This window comes from Heloderma suspectum, chromosome 11, assembly GCF_057233095.1.
Source record: "Heloderma suspectum isolate Gila_16-S chromosome 11, 16-S_ref, whole genome shotgun sequence".
Lineage (NCBI taxonomy): Eukaryota > Metazoa > Chordata > Lepidosauria > Squamata > Helodermatidae > Heloderma > Heloderma suspectum.
In genome coordinates, this window is record NC_139468.1 from 928,663 (window position 1) to 947,605 (window position 18,943).

General features: G+C 44.0%; 1 protein-coding gene across 19 annotated transcripts in view; it reads right to left on the reverse strand.

Annotated features, from left to right (window-relative positions):
- Nucleotides 1-18,943, reverse strand: part of WDR72 (WD repeat domain 72) — a 215,406-nt gene that overhangs the window by 109,838 nt on the left and 86,625 nt on the right. For 17 of the 19 annotated variants that reach the window (XR_014785267.1, XR_014785268.1, XR_014785270.1 and 14 more), the window contains one exon: nt 1,334-2,142. Coding sequence is in view for 8 of the 19 variants with exons in the window: in XM_084816461.1 (XP_084672587.1) it covers nt 1,334-2,142 (809 nt within the window). In the remaining 11 variants the exon portion in view is untranslated. The remainder of the gene's footprint in view (nt 1-1,333; nt 2,143-18,943) is intronic. The other 2 variants (XM_084816462.1, XM_084816468.1) reach the window with 1 other exon arrangement.

Here is an 18,943-nt window from a genome sequence, read left to right on the forward strand (position 1 = left end):
GGCATGGCAGTGGGTGCGAGCCATGTTCATTCCTACTAGAAAGGATGAAGGATCATGACCTATTTACTTGCCTTCTCACAGCTTTTTCCGTGTCTTCCCTCAGGGCCGGCCCAAGCCATCCACCACATGAGATGGATAAACAAAGGCCACCACTCCCAAATTGGGCCTCCTCCCCTCATGCTCCCCCATGCCCCTGGCCACTCATGCACCCAACAAGTACAGCTGACCTGGTCCTGCCAGCATCAGCCTCTTAAAGTAGAAGGCAAGCTCCTGCTCAGGTCTGGAGCACCAGACGGGGCACTGATGGGCACCCACCCCTTTAAATCCCACCTAATGCCCTATCCAGCATCATGATGTCATGTCTAGCATTGGAAGGGGAGCGGGGGGGAAGGAACTCCCTGATGCTTCATCTGGTGCTCTGGAGTCAAGTGGGAGCTTGGATCCAAAATTGGAAGGTCATAGTGGCACAAGCTCAGACCGGCAATAGGGAGGGGGGTACTCATTTTGTCACCCTCCCAATGCGGCTCTGCTTTCCTCGATTTTTAAAGCCCAATCCTTAGATTGGGACAGCATGCTTGCAACTGAATCTAGGCAAGACCAAGGTAATGATGGGTTAGCAGGCCCTAAATAAGGTCATTCTGACTGTCACTCACAATGTTCAGCCGCCTTCATCACTTAGGCTCCCAGGCTTGGAGAGCTGAGTTTATAACTGTGGCCTGGCACATGTTTCACCAACTCCATCTGGTGAGAAGGCTAAAAGCCTAATGATCTTCATTCACGTTTTCATAAACTGGAGCCTAGACTGCAGTGAAGTGCTCTGTGTGAGGTTGCCCTTGATAATTGCTAGGTATGCTTTTTTGTGCCAATCTACCGGGTGTGAGGGTGCAGGGGATAAGAACCTTAAAACATAGTTCAGTATGATTATGGCCCAGAGGATAATCTGAAAGCAGAGGATACAGTTAATCTACCAAGCAGTGCCCAGGTGGGAGACTAGTACCTGAGAACCACATGCAAGCTCTACTGGGCTCCTTGGATGAGCAGCAGGGCATAAACATAACAAACTATGATAAGAAATAATATAAATTATTATTCCCATTTAATGAAGTTGAAATTGGAATGGAACAAAATATACTTGGTGCATCAATGACAGACATGAGAGTTAATTAAGACTAATTGGGAAAGGATCCTAAGAGGCCTCCAGGGTACAGCACTAGGCTATCACGTGAATGTGAAATGACAGGAAAACAAAGGAATGTCTATCTGTCCATGTAACAGTTTCATCTAACAAAGTCTGCTTTTATTTAGGGAAAAGTTAGAAAGAGAAAGTTCTTACCTGGTCCTTTCTAAAGGCATGCTAATTATCCTTTGAACTAAACATATCCTGCTCAATAAGGAGACCAGAGTGGTTGATCTTTCTGTGGCACCAATGCTTTTTGTGCATCCACTGATCTTCCCTGCTTGCTCTTGGGCTACACCAATGTACTTATTATGCAAATCCAGCACTTCGCTAGAAAATAAGTTGATCACCTTGTGCTGTTGTTCCACCACAAGATTAGCATTGTTCCATCCTGGCAACATCAGAGAGATGTGATTGTCTTTTGAAAGCAGTCCAAATGAGACTGGATAGAGAAGTCTCAAGATATCTAAATACTGAACACAAAGATCATCCAATTCCATGTCCACACCCCAAGGCAAGAGACATGACAAGAGGAGTTTTGCTGCGTCTGTGGTAACATTCATATTGATTTTTCCTGATGGCTGCCTCCTAACCTTTTTTGAACTCTTCGGTTTTTTGTGTCTTTTGATGCCACCACTTTGTTCCAAAGATCTAACTGCGTTGTTCTCCCCAAAGATTTGCTCTTCACCAGCAATTTTGACTTGCCCATCCAATGGAGAGAGTGACCCAGAAGTTCTATTTCTTTTTAACATCAGTGTCCTTTTTTCAGCTGTGCTTTTGGCTCTCTTTAAAGTGTCATAGCTGTGGAATGAGTTGGATGCCTTTAGTCCATTGAGCTGAGCTGAGTGTAGCAATTCTACCAGTTTTTCCAAATCAAAGAGAAGTATATGAAAGTTTATGTTCTCCCATTTTGTCTTCACTGGCAAGATGCTAAAAGGCCATTGGGTATGGCAGACAGTGGTTAGCTGAAACATAAAATAATAATAATACTAGTAATAGTAATAGTAATTCTTATTCCACTCTTCTACTAAGATTACCCACAGCGGTGTACAATAATCATAAAACCATATAATAAATTAAAATGCAAATATAACAAACAATTTCTAAAAGCAACAACAAACTAGAACCAATACTTCAAACAAAGCAAAACACAGCCCTAGTGGAGCAAAGTAAAAGCTGTTACACATCAAAACTAGAAATAATAAAATTAGTTGTTAAATATTAAAACTCTTGACATAAACGTTTCTTCAATTTCTGGTGAAAGGCATACAAAGTGGGATCCTGGCGCATTTCCATTGGGAGTGCATTCTAGACTATGACACCACTGCAGAGATGGCACTGAGCAGGAGGTTGGACTGGATAACATGTAAGGTCCCTTCCAACATATAATGTTATAATTCGCATGGTCACCCAACAAATCTCTTGAAATGGAACTGAGCGTAAAGCCTCTGACATAGATCTTAATTCCTGAGCAGGTCTATATGAGAACAAACAGTCCCTAAGACAACCTGTTCCTGAGCCATTTAGAGCTTGAAAGGCTAGAACCAGTACTTTCAATTCAGCTCAGAAGCAAACAGGAAGCAAATAGAGGTGGCATAAGAATGGAATTATGTGCTCTGACCTGTGAGCACCAGATAATTGTCTGGCTGCTGCAATTTGGACCTACTGGACCTTCCAGACTGTCTTCAAATGCAGTCCCACATAGAATGCATTACAATAATCAAGTCTGCAGGTAACTGAATCATGGAGGACTGAAGAAAAGGCTGCCTCGTCCAGGTACCACCACAGTTGACCTATCAACTAAAGCTGATAAATGGTGGAATGTCAACTATGAACCCTGAAGTCTGGTATTCCCCTCCAAACAAACAAGCCATAGAAACCCATTAAAAAAGCCATGGGAAACGGCCATATGTGAAAAGAAAGAAGAAAAAGAGGCACAGTGATTAGCTTCTTGATGTATATCAAGAAAAGCTCTTTATTAAGGGCATCTATAAGAAATACAAAATTATACACTCTAAAAACTATAGAATTAATAAATTACATGCTCTAAAAAGACAGCACCCAAATTAATAAACTGTATCTGAAAGACCCCTTCATGGATCACTGCCTTGTTGTGGCGAAGGGGCTTTCGTACTCAGTGAAGCCATAAGCTATGCCGTGCAGGGTCACCCAAGATGGACAGGTCATGGCAGAGAGTTCTGACAAAATGTGGTCCACTGGAGAAGGAAATGGCAACCCACTCCAGTATTCTTGCCAAGAAAACCCCATGGAACGTATCACAAGGCTAAGAGATATGACGCCGGAAGATGAGCCCTCAGGTTGGAAGGTGTCCAATATACTACTGGGGAAGAGAAGAGGGTATTTCCAAGTAGTGCCAGAAAGAGTGAAGTGGCTGGGCCAAAGCCGAAAGGACACTCAGCTGTGGATGTGTCTGGTGGTGAAAAGAAAATCCGATGCTGTAAAGAACAATATGAACTTGAGCACACTCTGGGAGAGAGCGGAGGACAGGAAGGCCTGACATGCTATGGTCAATGGGGTCATGAAGAGTCGGACACGACTTAACGACTGAACAACAACAATCTGAAAGACTCTGCAATACACAACCCTATATTCAATTAAACTACATGTAAATATATAATTAATAAAACTTTTAAAACTCATTATCATAGTTGTTTGAGAGGGACATTATCTATGAGTGTTTCTATGCACATGCTAAAAGCCTCCAAGCCAAGACATAGATTCATAGATTCATAGAATAGTAGGGTTGGAAGGGGCCTACAAGGCCATCGAGTCCAACCCCCTGCTCAATGCAGGAATCCAAGTCAGAGCATCCCTGACAAATGGCTGTCCAGCCTCGTCTTGAAGGCCTCCAGTGTGCGAGAGCGCACCACCTCCCCAGGTAATTGGTTCCATTGTCGTATTGCTCTTACAGTCAGGAAGTTTTTCCTTATGTTCAGACGGAATCTGGCTTCCTGTCACTTGAGCCCATGATTCCGTGTCCTGCACTCTGGGATGATCAAGAAGAGATCCTGGCCTTCTTCTCTGTGACAACCTTTCAAGTACTTGAAGAGTGCTATCCTATCTCCCCTCAGTCTTCTCTTCTCAAGGCTAAACATGCCCAGTTCTTTCAGTCTCTCTTCAGAGGGCTTTCTTTCCAGTCCCCTGATCATCTTTGTTGCCCTCCTCTGAGACCTCTCCAGTTCGTCTGCATCCTTCTTAAAGTGTGGTGCCCAGAACTGGACACAGTACTCCAGATGAGGCCTAACCAGGGCTGAGTAGAGGGGAACTAGTACTTCCCGGGATTTGGAAGCAATGCTTCTATGAATGCAGCCCAAAATAGCATTTGCCTTTTTTGCAGCCACATCACATTGTTGGCTCATATTCAGCTTGTGATATGTGTTTGGAGTGTGTTCCATAGGAGTTGGAGTGTTTGGTTTTAAAGGAGAACATAGATAGAGTGGGCAGAATGGAAACCTGGTGGAAAATGGAGAACCACCAGGATCTCTGGATCTAAACTGGATACAAACCAGTGGGATCCAGTCATTTCTCCCCCTGGCAGTCTCCATCCCCCCATGCCCTGCCCAAATCCATTTAAGCTGTAACCATTAAAATGTTCTGGCCAGTTTAACCCACTCAGGTCTCTGTGTCATCTTGTTGTTTCTCCTGCCCCCTTTCCCAAGCAAATCAACACTGGGGAGATCTTCACAACAATGGAATGAGAAGCGCATTGGAATATTAGCCAGATTTTCATGGAATCAGCTTTAGTCCATCAGGGCACACGCAGCAAGAAAAGCCAAGTGTACCATACCTTTAAAATCTGGTTTTCACGGGTCACACAGCACTTGAAAGGTCCATACTTCTGGGTGGTGTGGAGGGAGTAGAACTACATGTTATTAACCTGGCAGGGATTGTTCAGCCAATGAGAGAGGCTTGTTTGCTGGCCCATGTCCAGGCTTCCCCCTGCTACTACATTATTATGAGTGGAGAGTAACTAATTCACAATTCTGAAGGCTCCCCCTACTATGACATTATTATGAATGGAGAGTAACTAATTCACAATTCCATTCTTGCAAACTGTCACAGAGTTAGAGCTCCGCCCCTTTTCCCCAATGTGTGCACTTTTACCTGAAGAAGCCAAAATCCCCAATTCTCCAGTGCAGCATCTGAAGGCTTCCTAAGAAAGCACCCCACCCCAATTTCACCCCATTCCAGCAAACTGTTGCAGAATTATTCCTCCCCGCTTTTCTTCAATCTGTGCACTGTTGCCTCAAGAAGCCAAAATCCCCGATTCTCCAGTGCCGCATCTGAAGGCTCTCTAAGAGAGTACCCCACCCCAATTTCACCCCATTCCAGCAAACTGTCATGGAGTTAATCCCTCCCCATTTCCCCAATGTGCGCACTTTTGCCTCAGGATGCCAAAGTCCCCAATTCTCCAGTGCAGTATCTGAAGGCTCCCTATGAGAGCAGCCCCCCCCCCAATTTCACCCCTTTCCAGCAAACTGTCACTGCATTATAGCTTCCAACCCCCCATTCTCCTTCCCTGGGCACTTCTCGTTGCTCGCAATGACAAGCTTCTCTGATCCTGCATTCCCAAGACCGCACTAGACTGCTACAGAGGTAAAGCCCTTATTCACATCAGAGAAGTGACTTTACACAACATCAGAGAAGCAAAGTAACACAAACATCAGAGAAGTGCATCATCATGGAGGCTAGTTACTCCCATTGGTGAAAAGGAAGTGCAGCACAATTCTGAAGGCTCGAAAGAGCGCTCTAGTGCTTTGATGTGTTGGAAAACCAGGCTAGTTACTTTAATTACCTAGGTTAATGAGGGCATGGTCAGATGAAAGACACACCCCTCGGAACCCCCCGTTCATACTGAATTTAAAGCGGAGGGATGGGCACACAGCAGCTGAACCGCAGGGGAGCCGAATTTAAAAAAAAAATAGAATAAAAGTACTCTGCAAAAATGCAGCTTCCCCATGGGTAAACTTTGGGGTGGCTGTGGACTGGCCATTATATCATGTGCTGCCAAGGACCTCCAAATGGTCCCAATCCACAGCGAATCACCTGTGAATACAGGCCCACTGCCTCCACAAGTGATTTGAAGGCTGCAACTTGCAGCTTTGCTACACCAACTATGTGCACTTCAGTCATCCCACAGTTATCTTGACATGCCTTCTAATTCATATCAAAATTTTCTTATCATAAGCCAATAGTTTCTCATCTACAGACTTAGTAGAATAGGTGTAAAAGCTTCCAGATTGCATTGTTTCCTACAGGCATAAATAACCATGCCAGTGGTAGTGCCACTGGGAATCCAGTCCTGTATTTAAAGAGCAATAGCAGTGTGGTGACCTCTCCCTCTAATGCAGGGGCAAAGTGGGTGGTTTTATTTGCAAATCCACCACATGATTCTATTCTTGGTTCCCTTGTGGAAGGTGAAAGCTTTGGTTGCTCCTATTACATCTCTTTTTAGCACTGATCCCACCACAGGATGCTTCGGTATGAGGAAGCCGGAATGCCTGCAAAATTCAAATACTCTACTTCCTAATGGATATGTGCATTTTAAGTGGGCATGGTACAGTTTCTAGAAGCTGGTGAATCCCAGCAGCAAAGAGCCATTAGAGATGAAAAGGTCACCTGGTAAAATAGCATTTCCATTGTACTTCCCATAAAATGTTTATGTGGTGGGTCCAACTTAGACCAGTTAAGGTTAATAGCATGTACTGATGTATTTGGGGATGAAGGAAAGGGAAGAGTGACCTTTTTCCTAGGGATGTCAGAGAATTCTGCCACGGACTGAAATGGAATCGAATTCCCTTCAGTCCGTGCCACGGAATCCTCTGCGGAATGGCACCATGAGGTCCTGCTGAGCCAGCAGTCATACGGCTTTTTTTTGTCATTCGCACAGAGTCGCGAAATTTTCGTAAATAAAAACGCAAGGTGTAAATTCCTATAATAAATACGTAAGGTTTTGGGTTTTTTTAATGAATTGTGCTCACCGCCTTGTTTGTGTGTGTTCTTTTTCAATTGAAATCCTCCGTCTCTGTTTACTTTCAGCCAAAACACTTCCTCCACCTCGGGGCTTCCCAAAACAAGGCTGCCCTAGGTGTGCCTGAGCGATGCACTCCTTGTTTAAAGCAATGCTGTTTGAAAGAAAGAAAAAACCTTTTAAAATGACCATGCCGGTCTGGAGCCCTGCACGGAGTATTATGCTCCCTGCTAAGCTTTCTATTTCCACATCCAGCGTTGTTGTTGATGTTGTGAGGCTAAAATGTAGAGGAGAACCAACTCTGTGCATGTCTACTCAGAAGTAAGTCTTACTGAGTTCAATGCGACTTACTCCTACACATGTCAGCACCCCACTTGCCCCAAGCTCAGCTTTGTATTTCCACATCCAGCTCATTATCAAACCTGTTAGTTATCTCACTGAGTGACTTTGGGCTGGACTGTAACCACTACACCATAGTTCTGTTATGAAACTCATGAAGAAAAAGAGACAGTATAATGGAAAGTTCTTTCTTTACTTCACTTGTACAAATGCAGCATGAAGGGAAAGATCAGCAACCTTCTCTTTGTTTGAATAAAAAGCACACTCTGCACATGCTCAGGGAATGGACAAATGCAGAATAAACACACCAGGGAATATGAAGAACTATATTCTTCCAGTGTGTGTGTGCGTGTGTGTGTGTGTGGAATCTCCCTCAATCCAGCTGTTCCCTGGAACCCCCCCCCCCTTCACCCAAGGGTCTTCTGAGATAACTAACAGGAGGTTTGATAATGAACTGGATGTGGAAATACAAAGCTGAGCAGAGAGGAGAACCAACTCTGTGCATGTCTATTCAGAAGTAAGTCTTACTGAGTTCAATGCAACTTACTCCTACACATGTCAGCACCCCACTTGCCCCCAGCTCAGCTTTGTATTTCCACATCCAGCTCATTATCAGAGAATCATAGAATCACAGAATCATAGAATAGTAGGGTTGGAAGGGGCCTACAAGGCCATCAAGTCCAACCCCCTGCTCAGTGCAGGAATCCAAGTCAGAGCATCCCTGACAAATGGCTGTCCAGCCTCGTCTTGAAGGCCTCCAGTGTGCGAGAGCCCACCACCTCCCCAGGTAATTGGTTCCATTGTCGTATTGCTCTTACAGTCAGGAAGTTTTTCCTGATGTTCAGCAGGAATCTGGCTTCCTGTCACTTGAGCCCATGATTCCGTGTCCTGTACTCTGGGATGATCAAGAAGAGATCCTGGCCTTCTTCTCTGTGACAACCTTTCAAGTACTTGAAGAGTGCTATCATATCTCCCCTCAGTCTTCTCAAGGCTAAACATGCCCAGTTCTTTCAGTCTCTCTTCATAGGGCTTTCTTTCCAGTCCCCTGATCATCTTTGTTGCCCTCCTCTGAACCCTCTCCAGTTTGTCTGCATCCTTCTTCAAGTGTGGTGCCCAGAACTGGACACAGTACTCCAGATGAGGCCTAACCAGGGCTGAGTAGAGGGGAACTAGTACTTCCCGGGATTTGGAAGCTATGCTTCTATTAATGCAGCCCAAAAGAGCATTTGCCTTTTTTGCAGCCACATCCCATTGTTGGCTCATATTCAGCTTGTGATCGACAACGCTTGTAGTGTGGTTGAGCCACGTATCCCCCATCTTGTAACTGTGCCTTTGATTTCTTTTTCCTAGGTGCAGAACTTGGCATTTGTCCCTATTAAATGTCATTCTGTTGTTTTCTGCCCAGCGCTCCAGTCTATCCAGATCACTTTGAATTTTGTTTCTGTCTTCCAAAGTATTAGCTATCCTGCCCAATTTGGTATCATCTGCAAATTTGATCAGCATTCCCTGCACCTCCTCCTCCAAGTCATTCATAAAAATGTTGAAGAGCACTGGGCCCAGAACTGAGCCCTGCGGTACCCCACTCGTTACCTCTCCCCAGTTTGAGAAGGTCCCATTGAGAAGCACTCTTTGAGTCCGATTCTGTAGCCAACTGTGGATCCACCGGATCGTTGTTTCATCTAGCCCACTTTGAGCTAGTTTGCTCATCAGGATATCATGGGGCACTTTGTCGAAAGCTTTGCTGAAGTCGAGGAAAGAACTCCTGTTAGTTATCAAAACTCCTGTTAGTTATCTCAGAAGACCCTTGGGTGAATGGGGTGTGTGTGTTTCCAGGGAACAGCTGGATTGAGGGAGATTACACACACACACACAATAGAAGAATATAGTTCTTCATATTCCCTGGTATGTTTATTCCTCATTTTGTCCATTCCCTGAGCATGTGCAGAGTGTGCTTTTTATTCAAACAAAGAGAAGGTTGCTGATCTTTCCCTTCATGCTGCATTTGTACAAGTGTGACTTCTTCAGAAAGAACTTTCCATTATAACGTCTCTTTTTCTTCATGAGTTTCATATAACAGAAGTATGATGTAGTGGTTAGAGTCCAGCCCAAAGTCACCCAGTGAGATAACTAACAGGTTTGATAATGAGCTGGATGTGGAAATACAAAGCTGAGCTGGGGTCAAGTGGGATGCTGACATGTGTAGGAGTAAGTCGCATTGAACTCAATGAGACTTACTTCTGAGCAGACATGCACAGAGTTGGTTCTCCTCTACATTTTAGCCTCACAACATCAACAACAACGCTGGATGTGGAAATAGAAAGCCTAACAGGGGGAATAATACCTCATGCAGGGCTCCAGACCGGCATGGTCATTTTAAAAGGTTTTTTCTTTCTTTCAAACAGGGTTGCTTTAAACAAAGAGTGCATCGCTCAGGCACACCTAGGGCAGCCTTGTTTTGGGAAGCCCCTAGGAGGAGGAAGTGTTTTGGTTGAAAGTAATTACTGCACGTCTCAGGGCAGGGGAAAAAATACGTAAATATCTACGAAAAATAGCCTTTCTTACGGAAGTTATGGAGACTCACGGAGATGGCAGGGCACCGGAATTACGGCTGTTGGTACGGATTTATCTTCATAATTCTTGGAGCGGAAAAAAAAGAGGAGAATTCCGGGGGCTTGCGAACGACAGTAGGGAGCACTGGCCGCAAACTGTGGAAGTCAAGCAGCACGGAAGTTACACAATTCGTACATCCCTACTTTTTCCTGCAAACAGGGGATTAGCCTTTTCTCCCTGCTGAGTTTTTCCTGTGACTCTTTTTCTCTGTTTGGTAACTGAATGCACAGTATGTACAGCAGAAATGGTTGACTCTTGTTGAATTGCATGAGGTGTATCTCCAACAAGGAATTGAAGCAGGAAGAACAAAAATAGCTAAAGATCCATTTTCTTCCATTTTAGCTAACACAGGCTTTTGCACCATTCTCCCAAATGGCCTTCAACTCTCAATGAAAATGCAAAGATGGCGCCATTATTTCCTGCAAATCTGTAGTTCAGCTCATTTTATAAAAAGAGTTTCCAGAAGATTTTAACTGCATCTGCAGCCTTACAATCCACTAGAAGTTGTGGTCATCATCAAAGAAGGCCATTTTCCCTATACCACATGTGAGTCAGTTGTGTTGCTTCAGGCGGATGTGATGGCAACCATTGGCTAACCATTTCCTAACACAGCTTTTTATTCATTTGATTTATGCCCCGCTGTGCTTCATGAGGTGCCAGGAATTGAACCTGGGACCTTCTCCATGCAAAGCATGAGCTCCACATCACTGAGCTATGGTCCTACCCTGGCAATATGCTGAAGAAGACAGGTATTCTCCTTGACTTGCTAGTTTTGTATGTGCAGAATATTTTTCATCTGGGGGAGCATTCCATTGTACAATCCCCCACCCACAGTGCAAAACAGTACAGTTCAGTAACAGGTAGGTGTAGGTGAGGCTGCTGGTGAGACAGCTGCTGTGCTTGATGCATGGGCAGGCAATGAGGAGATGCAAGATTGAGGACATCTGGAGTAAAGGAGCATGGTGTCCCAGGACAAGAAGCCAAGGCAAGGGTGCTAGAGCCTTGCAGATGTTTTCATCAGAGTGAGTAGCAAAGACTTGTTAGACCAGCAACTGCAGGCTCCCAGCAAAAGTCTGAACAGCATCAGCATTACCCTTTGCTGTTCTGGCCTGGTGATGACTGAATAGAGGCCTGGATTCTGGTAATATACATTTATTTTGTCTGTAAATATTATTATCCTACCTATTTGCCAAATGTGCTCAAGTTGGACATCTCTGCGAAGGGTGTTCCAGGGGCATTGTTAAGATTTTTCTGGGATCCAGGAAAAGCCAGAGGAAGTATTCCCGACAAAGTAAGGTTTTATTAAAATGGTTTTGGTAGAAACAGACATATAGTGTGAGGCTTACTTGAATCTTTCATGGCTGCCTAATCTACCTTGTAAGACAAGGAAGACCTAGAGTGAGTAAAATCTAGGTTAGAGTTGCAGTGCTCTAGATTCTGATACCCCTTCATGGATCACTGCCTTGTTGTGGCGAAGGGGCTTGCGTAACTCAGTGAAGCCATAAGCTATGCCGTGCAGGGCCACCCAAGATGGACAGGTCATGGCAGAGAGTTCTGACAAAATGTGGTCCACTGGAGAAGGAAATGGCAACCCACTCCAGTATTCTTGCCAAGAAAACCCCATGGAACGTATCACAAGGCTAAAAGATACGACGCCGGAAGATGAGACCCTCAGGTCGGGAGGTGTCCAATATACTACTGGGGAAGAGCAGAGGGTATTTCCAAGTAGCGCCAGAAAGAGCGAAGCGGCTGGGCCAAAGCCGAAAGGACACTCAGCTGTGGATGTGTCTGGTGGTGAAAAGAAAATCCGATGCTGTAAAGAACAATATTGTTTAGGAACCTGGAATGTCAGATCAATGAATCAAGGTAAGCTAGAGGTGGTCAAACATGAGACGGCAAGATTGAACATCAACATCTTGGGAATCAGCGAACTACAATGGACAGGCATGGGCGAATTTAATTCAGGTGACCATCATATCTACTACTGTGGGCAAGAATCCCTGAGAAGAAATGGAGTAGCACTCATAGCCAATAAAAGGGTGGGAAAAGCAGTACTGGGGTACAATCTTAAAAACGATAGAATGATCTCAGTACGAATCCAAGGCAAACCATTCAACATCACAGTAATTCAAGTCTATGCCCCAACCACTGATGCCGAAGAAGCTGAGGTTGATCGGTTCTATGAAGACCTACAACACCTTCTAGAACTAACACCAAAAAAAGATGTCCTCTTCATCATAGGGGATTGGAATGCTAAAGTAGGAAGTCCAGAAATCACCGGGATAACAGGCAGGCATAGCCTTGGTGTACAAAATGAAGCAGGACAAAAGCTAATCGAGTTTTGCCAAGAGAACACGCTGATCATAGCAAACACTCTTTTCCAACAGCACAAGAGGCGACTCTACACATGGACATCACCAGATGGTCAATATCGAAATCAGATTGATTATGTCCTTTGCAGTCAAAGATGGAGACGCTCTATACAGTCAGTAAAAACAAGACCTGGAGCTGACTGTGGCTCAGATCATGAGCTTCTTGTTGCAAAATTTCAGCTGAAATTGAAGAACATAGGGAAAACCACTAAACCATTCCGGTATGACCTAAATCATATCCCTTATGACTATACAGTGGAGGTGAGGAATAGATTTAAGGGATTAGACCTGATAGACAGAGCGCCTGAGGAGCTATGGACGGAGGTCCGTAACATTGTTCAGGAGGCAGCAACTCAATCCATCCCAAAGAAAAAGAAATGCAAGAAAGCCAAGTGGTTGTCTGATGAGGCTTTACAAGTAGCTCACGAAAGAAGGGAAGCAAAAAGCAAGGGAGAAAGGGGAAGATATATCCAACTGAATGCAGAGTTCCAGAGAATAGCAAGGAGAGACAAGAAGGCCTTCTTAAATGAACAATGCAAAGAAATCGAGGAAAAACAACAGAATGGGAAAGACTAGAGATCTCTTCAAGAAAATTGGAGATCTCAAGGGAACGTTTTGTGCAAAGACAGGCATGATAAAGGACAAAGAAGGCAGGGACCTAACAGAAGCAGATGAGAGTAAGAAGAGTTGGCAAGAATACACAGAAGAACTATACAGGAAAGATCTTAATGTCCCTGATAGCCATGATAGTGCCATCACTGAACTTGAGCTGGACATCCTCGAGAGTGAAGTCAAGTGGGCCTTAGGAAGCATTAGTAACAACAAAGCTAGCGGAGATGACAGTATTCCAGCTGAGCTATTTAAAATCCTAAAAGATGATGCTGTTAAAGTGCTGCATTCAATATACCAACAAATTTGGAACACTCAACAATGGCCACAACACTGGAAAAGGTCAGTTTACATTCCAATTCCAAAGGAGGGCAACGCCAAAGAGTGTTCAAACTACCATACAATTGCACTCATTTCACATGCCAGCAAGGTGATGCTCAAAATCCTACAAGCTAGGCTTCAGCAGTATGCGAACCGAGAACTACCGGAAGTACAAGCTGGGTTTCAAAGAGGCAGAGGAACTAGAGATCAAATCGCCAACGTTCGCTGGATCATGGAGAAAGCAAGAGAATTCCAGAAAAACGTCTATTTCTGCTTCATTGACTACGCTAAAGCCTTTGATTGTGTGGATCACAACAAAATGTGGCAAATTCTTAAAGTGATGGGAGTACCAGACCACCTTACTTGTCTCCTGAGAAACCTGTACGAGGATCAAGAAGCAACAGTAAGAACCAGACATGGAACAACCGAGTGGTTCAAAATTGGGAAAGGAGTACGACAAGGCTGCATATTGTCACCCTGCTTATTTAACTTATATGCAGAGTACATCATGAGAAACGCTGGGTTGGATGAATCACAGGTCAGAATTAAGATTGCCGGGAGAATTATGAACAACCTCCGATATGCAGACGATACCACCCTAATGGCAGAAAGCGAAGAGCCTCTTGTTGAGGGTGAAAGAGGACAGTGCAAAAGCTGGTTTGAAACTCAACATTAAAAAAACGAAGATCATGGCATCTGGCCCCATCACTTCCTGGCATATAGAAGGGGAAGAAATGGAAGCAGTGACAGATTTTATTTTCTTGGGCTCCAAGATCACCGCAGATGGAGACTGTAGCCATGAAATTAAAAGACGCTTGCTCCTTGGAAGGAAAGCTATGGCAAACCTAGACAGCATAGTAAGAAGCAGAGACATCACCTTGCCGACAAAGGTCCGTCTAATCAAAGCTATGGTTTTCCCAGTAGTAATGTATGGCTGTGAGAGCTGGACTATAAGGAAGGCTGAGCGCCGAAGAATGGATGCTTTCGAACTGTGGTGCTGGAGAAGACTCTTACGAGTCCCCTGGACTGCAAGGAGGTCAAATCAGTTAATCCTAAAGGAAATCAATCCTGACTGCTCATTGGAAGGACAGATACTGAAGCTGAAGCTCCAATATTTTGGCCACCTAATGCGAAGAGAAAACTCCCTGGAAAAGACCCTGATGCTGGGAAAGACTGAAGGCAAAAGGAGAAGGGGACGGCAGAGGATGAGATGGCTAGATAGCATCACTGATGCAATGAATATGGACTTGAGCACACTCCGGGAGAATGCGCAGGACAGGAAGGCCTGGTGTGCTATGGTCCAAGGGGTCACGAAGAGTCGGACACGACTGAACGACTGAACAACAACAACAAGATTCTGATATCATGTGATACAACATTAAATGCATCTTTTGATGCTATTTGGCACCAATGGGGGTTTTCCTCCCAACGCAATAACAATTTCAGAGAAGCCCTTTTTGTCAGAAACACTGCAAGGGAGGAAAGGGTTAAACTCCCCCATCCCTACGTACTGCAATCCCAATAACTATCAGGCTCCCACCAACAGCTGATGTTTGTATTTTTAAGAACGTGCATGTTAGATGACAAGACACATTTAACATGCCATCTAGTTTGGCCTGTTTAACTACTAGGAAAGCACAGATTGGACTTCTAAGCACTATAGGCACCACTGCAGCAAAGGCCCGCCTTGTTTTTATTCTGTTGTTATTTTATTGTACATCGGTGGACACAAAAGTGATTTATAAGTACTTATAATAAATAATAAAGCAGCCCTTCAATTATCTTTCTGATGACAGGAATTGCAGGGAAAGGATTCCAATTTGCAAAAGTGTTTTCACATGTGAGCCTTGAACCGCATGTGAGCCTCTCTTGTGAATGTGGAAGGAGGACTTTTATAATATACATGTTTTGGCCACTGTTTAGTCTGAGTGACCCAGGAGCTGTTCTAAGTGTGAAACTGCCCTGGCCATATCTCTTCCAATGGTTGTGCAAACCTGCTTGCATAACTATTTATTTTATTTATTTATTTCATTTCTATACCGCCCAATAGCCGAAGCTCTCTACTTTACAACATTAACTAGTTGGTCAAACCAGCATCAAACAAGTCAGCATGCAAAATGGCTAGCAAGACATGTTAGTTAAAAGATTAGTGATTCATTCAGAAATCCTCTGGGCTGCCGGCAGTGGAAAGCAAAGGCAAAAAATGACTAAGCCCCCACTTCCCCAAGCCCCATGAACTGTGTCCAGTGGATAGCAGCCTAATGATTGGCAGCACAAATCAAAGGCAAACAAGCAGGCCAGCAATTGCAGCTGATGCACAGAGGAGGAGGACCTGGGGAGCTAAGCCGGCAATAGCAAAAACATTATCAAGCTAATAGCAGAGGCAATCCTCGGAGCACCATGCCTCTCCACCAGCAGCAGGACCCCCATGTCACATTAAGTGCAAGAGCACTTTTTTGATTTCTCCAGCCACAGCAGGGGTAAGACAACCAAGTGTGTGAAGCCTACTGACTGGTAATAAATTACTATATTGGATGCCTTTTGTTTTCTTCCAGCAGTGGCTTTGCTGTGTACTCCTGCTATCATTACCAATTAAAGTGGAGACTGCTCTGGCAAGCTGCACCTCGTAACTGTGTCTCAGTCCCTCCAATTGCTCTGGCAAGAAACACAAGGTCAAAAAGCTCCTTTGACCTTTCCCAGCTAACTCACCCTGACCACTTGCTATGGGAAGCAATCTCCGCTGAACAGATGGACACTCTGGCAGACTCTATAAAGCTAAAGAATATCAAGATAAATGGAATTGCGCTTCCACCTTCCAGCCAGTTTATGAGTATAAAATATTGCTTCACAAAATCAGCAAACATTTTGAATTGGAAAGCCCACAACCCAGCAACCCATTTATTCTTGATTACAGGGGCTAGCAGAAATTTCATCTGGTGGTTTGGTACTTGTAACTAAGATCACAAAAATTGGTCTGGATTCATATGATACAGAAAGTTCTGAGTTGTACTTTCATGAGGGTATTTACCAGCTGCTTTAACAGTTCTTCTCTCATGACAATCTACAAATATGTGACAGATATATAATATCACATCCATTTCCAGGGAGAAAGAAGAAAGGAATACCAGCCCCACCACAAAGCATTCAAAAGCCAGATAATTTAATATGAAAATGGCAGAGCACAAGCAAGCAGACCAGAAAAGAATTTTTATTTGCCTTTCAAAACCCTTAAAATCACTACACTGTACTATCTTCAAAAATATTTTTTTTTGTTATAGTCAAATTCCATCTTATAATGTCTCCTTTTTAAAAAATGTTCATGTTCTTGGAGAGATGTGTTTTGTTTGTATTTAAACATCATTGTCCTTTGGTGAGAAAAGGACACTTGTGTAATCTCCTGAGAGCCAAAGTCTACCTCTGGATTCAAACATCAAGTAGGAAGGTAAGCAGCAATTGAGACAGGCAAACCATCCTTGGGAAGCTGTTTCAAATTCTGGACACTACTTCAAAAAGGCCCTTCTCTCTTGTACCCAGACATCATACTTCCAACAGCATCCGAAGCAGACCCATGCTCAGGCAAGATAGTAAAGAGGTTCTTGAGACACTCTAGTGCCAGGCCATTTAGGGCACTAAAGGGTAATAACAGTACCTTGAACTGAGCCCTAAATGGTAAGTAGTGTAAACAATAAAAGATAGGAGTGATATGATGATCCTAATTGTTGACTCCAGTCAAAACCCTGGCGGCTGGATTCTGAACCAATTGAAGTTTCTGTACTATCTTCAAAGGCTAGACTATTCCAGTTAGTTCAAAAGACCTCACTCTAACCATCACCACTCCATTTCTACTTCCTTTTCTGCATCAGCACCATTCAGAAGTGCCAGATGCTGGACCAAAAGGGGTCCACAGTGTTGGCTTAACCCCACAAGAATTCCCTTCATTGCCACCCAGCAATGTTAATACAAATGAGCAAGGAACGATAAATTACAAACAGATGAATGACAAACACCCACCCACCCAGATCAAATAAGAAGAACTTTTCTGCTGAAGTTTGCTCCTCTGTTGTTGTTGTTTTTAATAAGATATGGGCAGGAGCACATGATGAGCTAACTGGTTTGAGGAATGTGCAGGAAAGAGATAACTTCATGTGAACTACACCCATTAATTCATCTTAGTGCATGGGGAATGCTTTCTTTGATGCCTCTTCCATCCAACTAGCTTGCTTAGGGCTCTTTGCAGGAACTCCCTCCCCTTGAGTGCTAGAACAGCACAGAGTGCAACTGTCTTTAATTTAACCAGTTCTCTACCACATTGTTAATTCTGAGAGACACCTCGCTTGGGAGTCTGGGATTTGAAAAGAAAGCAAATATGAGTAGTTGTGATTGTCTTTAAAGCATTCATTTTTGCTTCATAGTAATGCTATTCCAAAAACAGAATTTGTTTCTTTTTTTTAAATGAAAGCATACTCTCCTGCATTCATTTGTTTGAGTTGTTCAGGCACACAATAGTGCTGTAAGGTCTGTAGACATACAGAGAGGGATTATGATCAGAGGAGTCAAATTCTGGCACATTGAGAAAGGAGATTATTCCCTTGAGCCACTGTGCAGCCCCCTCCCTGCTCCCCATCCCCATCTGAGTGGCACTCTGAGCAGTGGATGCCTAGCATCCCAATCAGCTGTAGGTTGCTTTAGTGATGCTCATGTTACACTTTGGTTCTAGAGGGAACAGCTAATTGAAGATTCTTTTTAAAAAAATCTATTAACTATGGGGCTTTTAACTGATGACTTTAAAAGGGGATTAGGATTAGACAAATTCATGGAGGAGAGGTCTATCAATGGCTACTAGTCATTATGACTATACACTACTTCCATGTTTAGAGGCAACATGCCTCTGAATACCCATCGCTGGGGAACAACAGTGAGAGGAGAGGGCTATTGCTCCCACGACCTGCTTGTGGTGGGCTTCCTGGGGGCATCTGGTCGGCCACTGTGAGAAACAGAGCGCCAGACCCGTAGACAGGTAGGCCTTTGGTCTGATCGCACTTCAGGGGTCTTATTGTGTTCCTAATCAATAAAAGTAGATGTATGGATTGCCTAAGGTCAATGTGTGTATCATTTTGAGAAGTCTTCAGGAAGAGGATAGCTCTCTCCCTAAGTGTCAGAGAATTTAATGATTTAATAAACAAAGGTTTATTCATCTGCACATTGTTATTAGTTCACTAGGACCCCAGAGTTAAAATGGCTTCAAAAGTAAATCCATTTGGCATCTAGGTCCATTAATGCACTGGCACATCCAGATTCAAAACTCATCATGATGAACACCTATTTTTGCTAGTTTCTCCCTGGCTGGGGAAGGTGTCTAGTGCTATAAGAAAGGGCGGGAGGATCATCCCTTCCAGCTCCAGACAATCCAAAGGAGGAGGTGGATTGGCCTTCCCACCCCAGTGCTCTAATCTCCACTGCTTCCTGCTCCTATGTCCCCCACAGACAATGTCATAACAAGAAAATCAGAGAAGACTGAGGGGA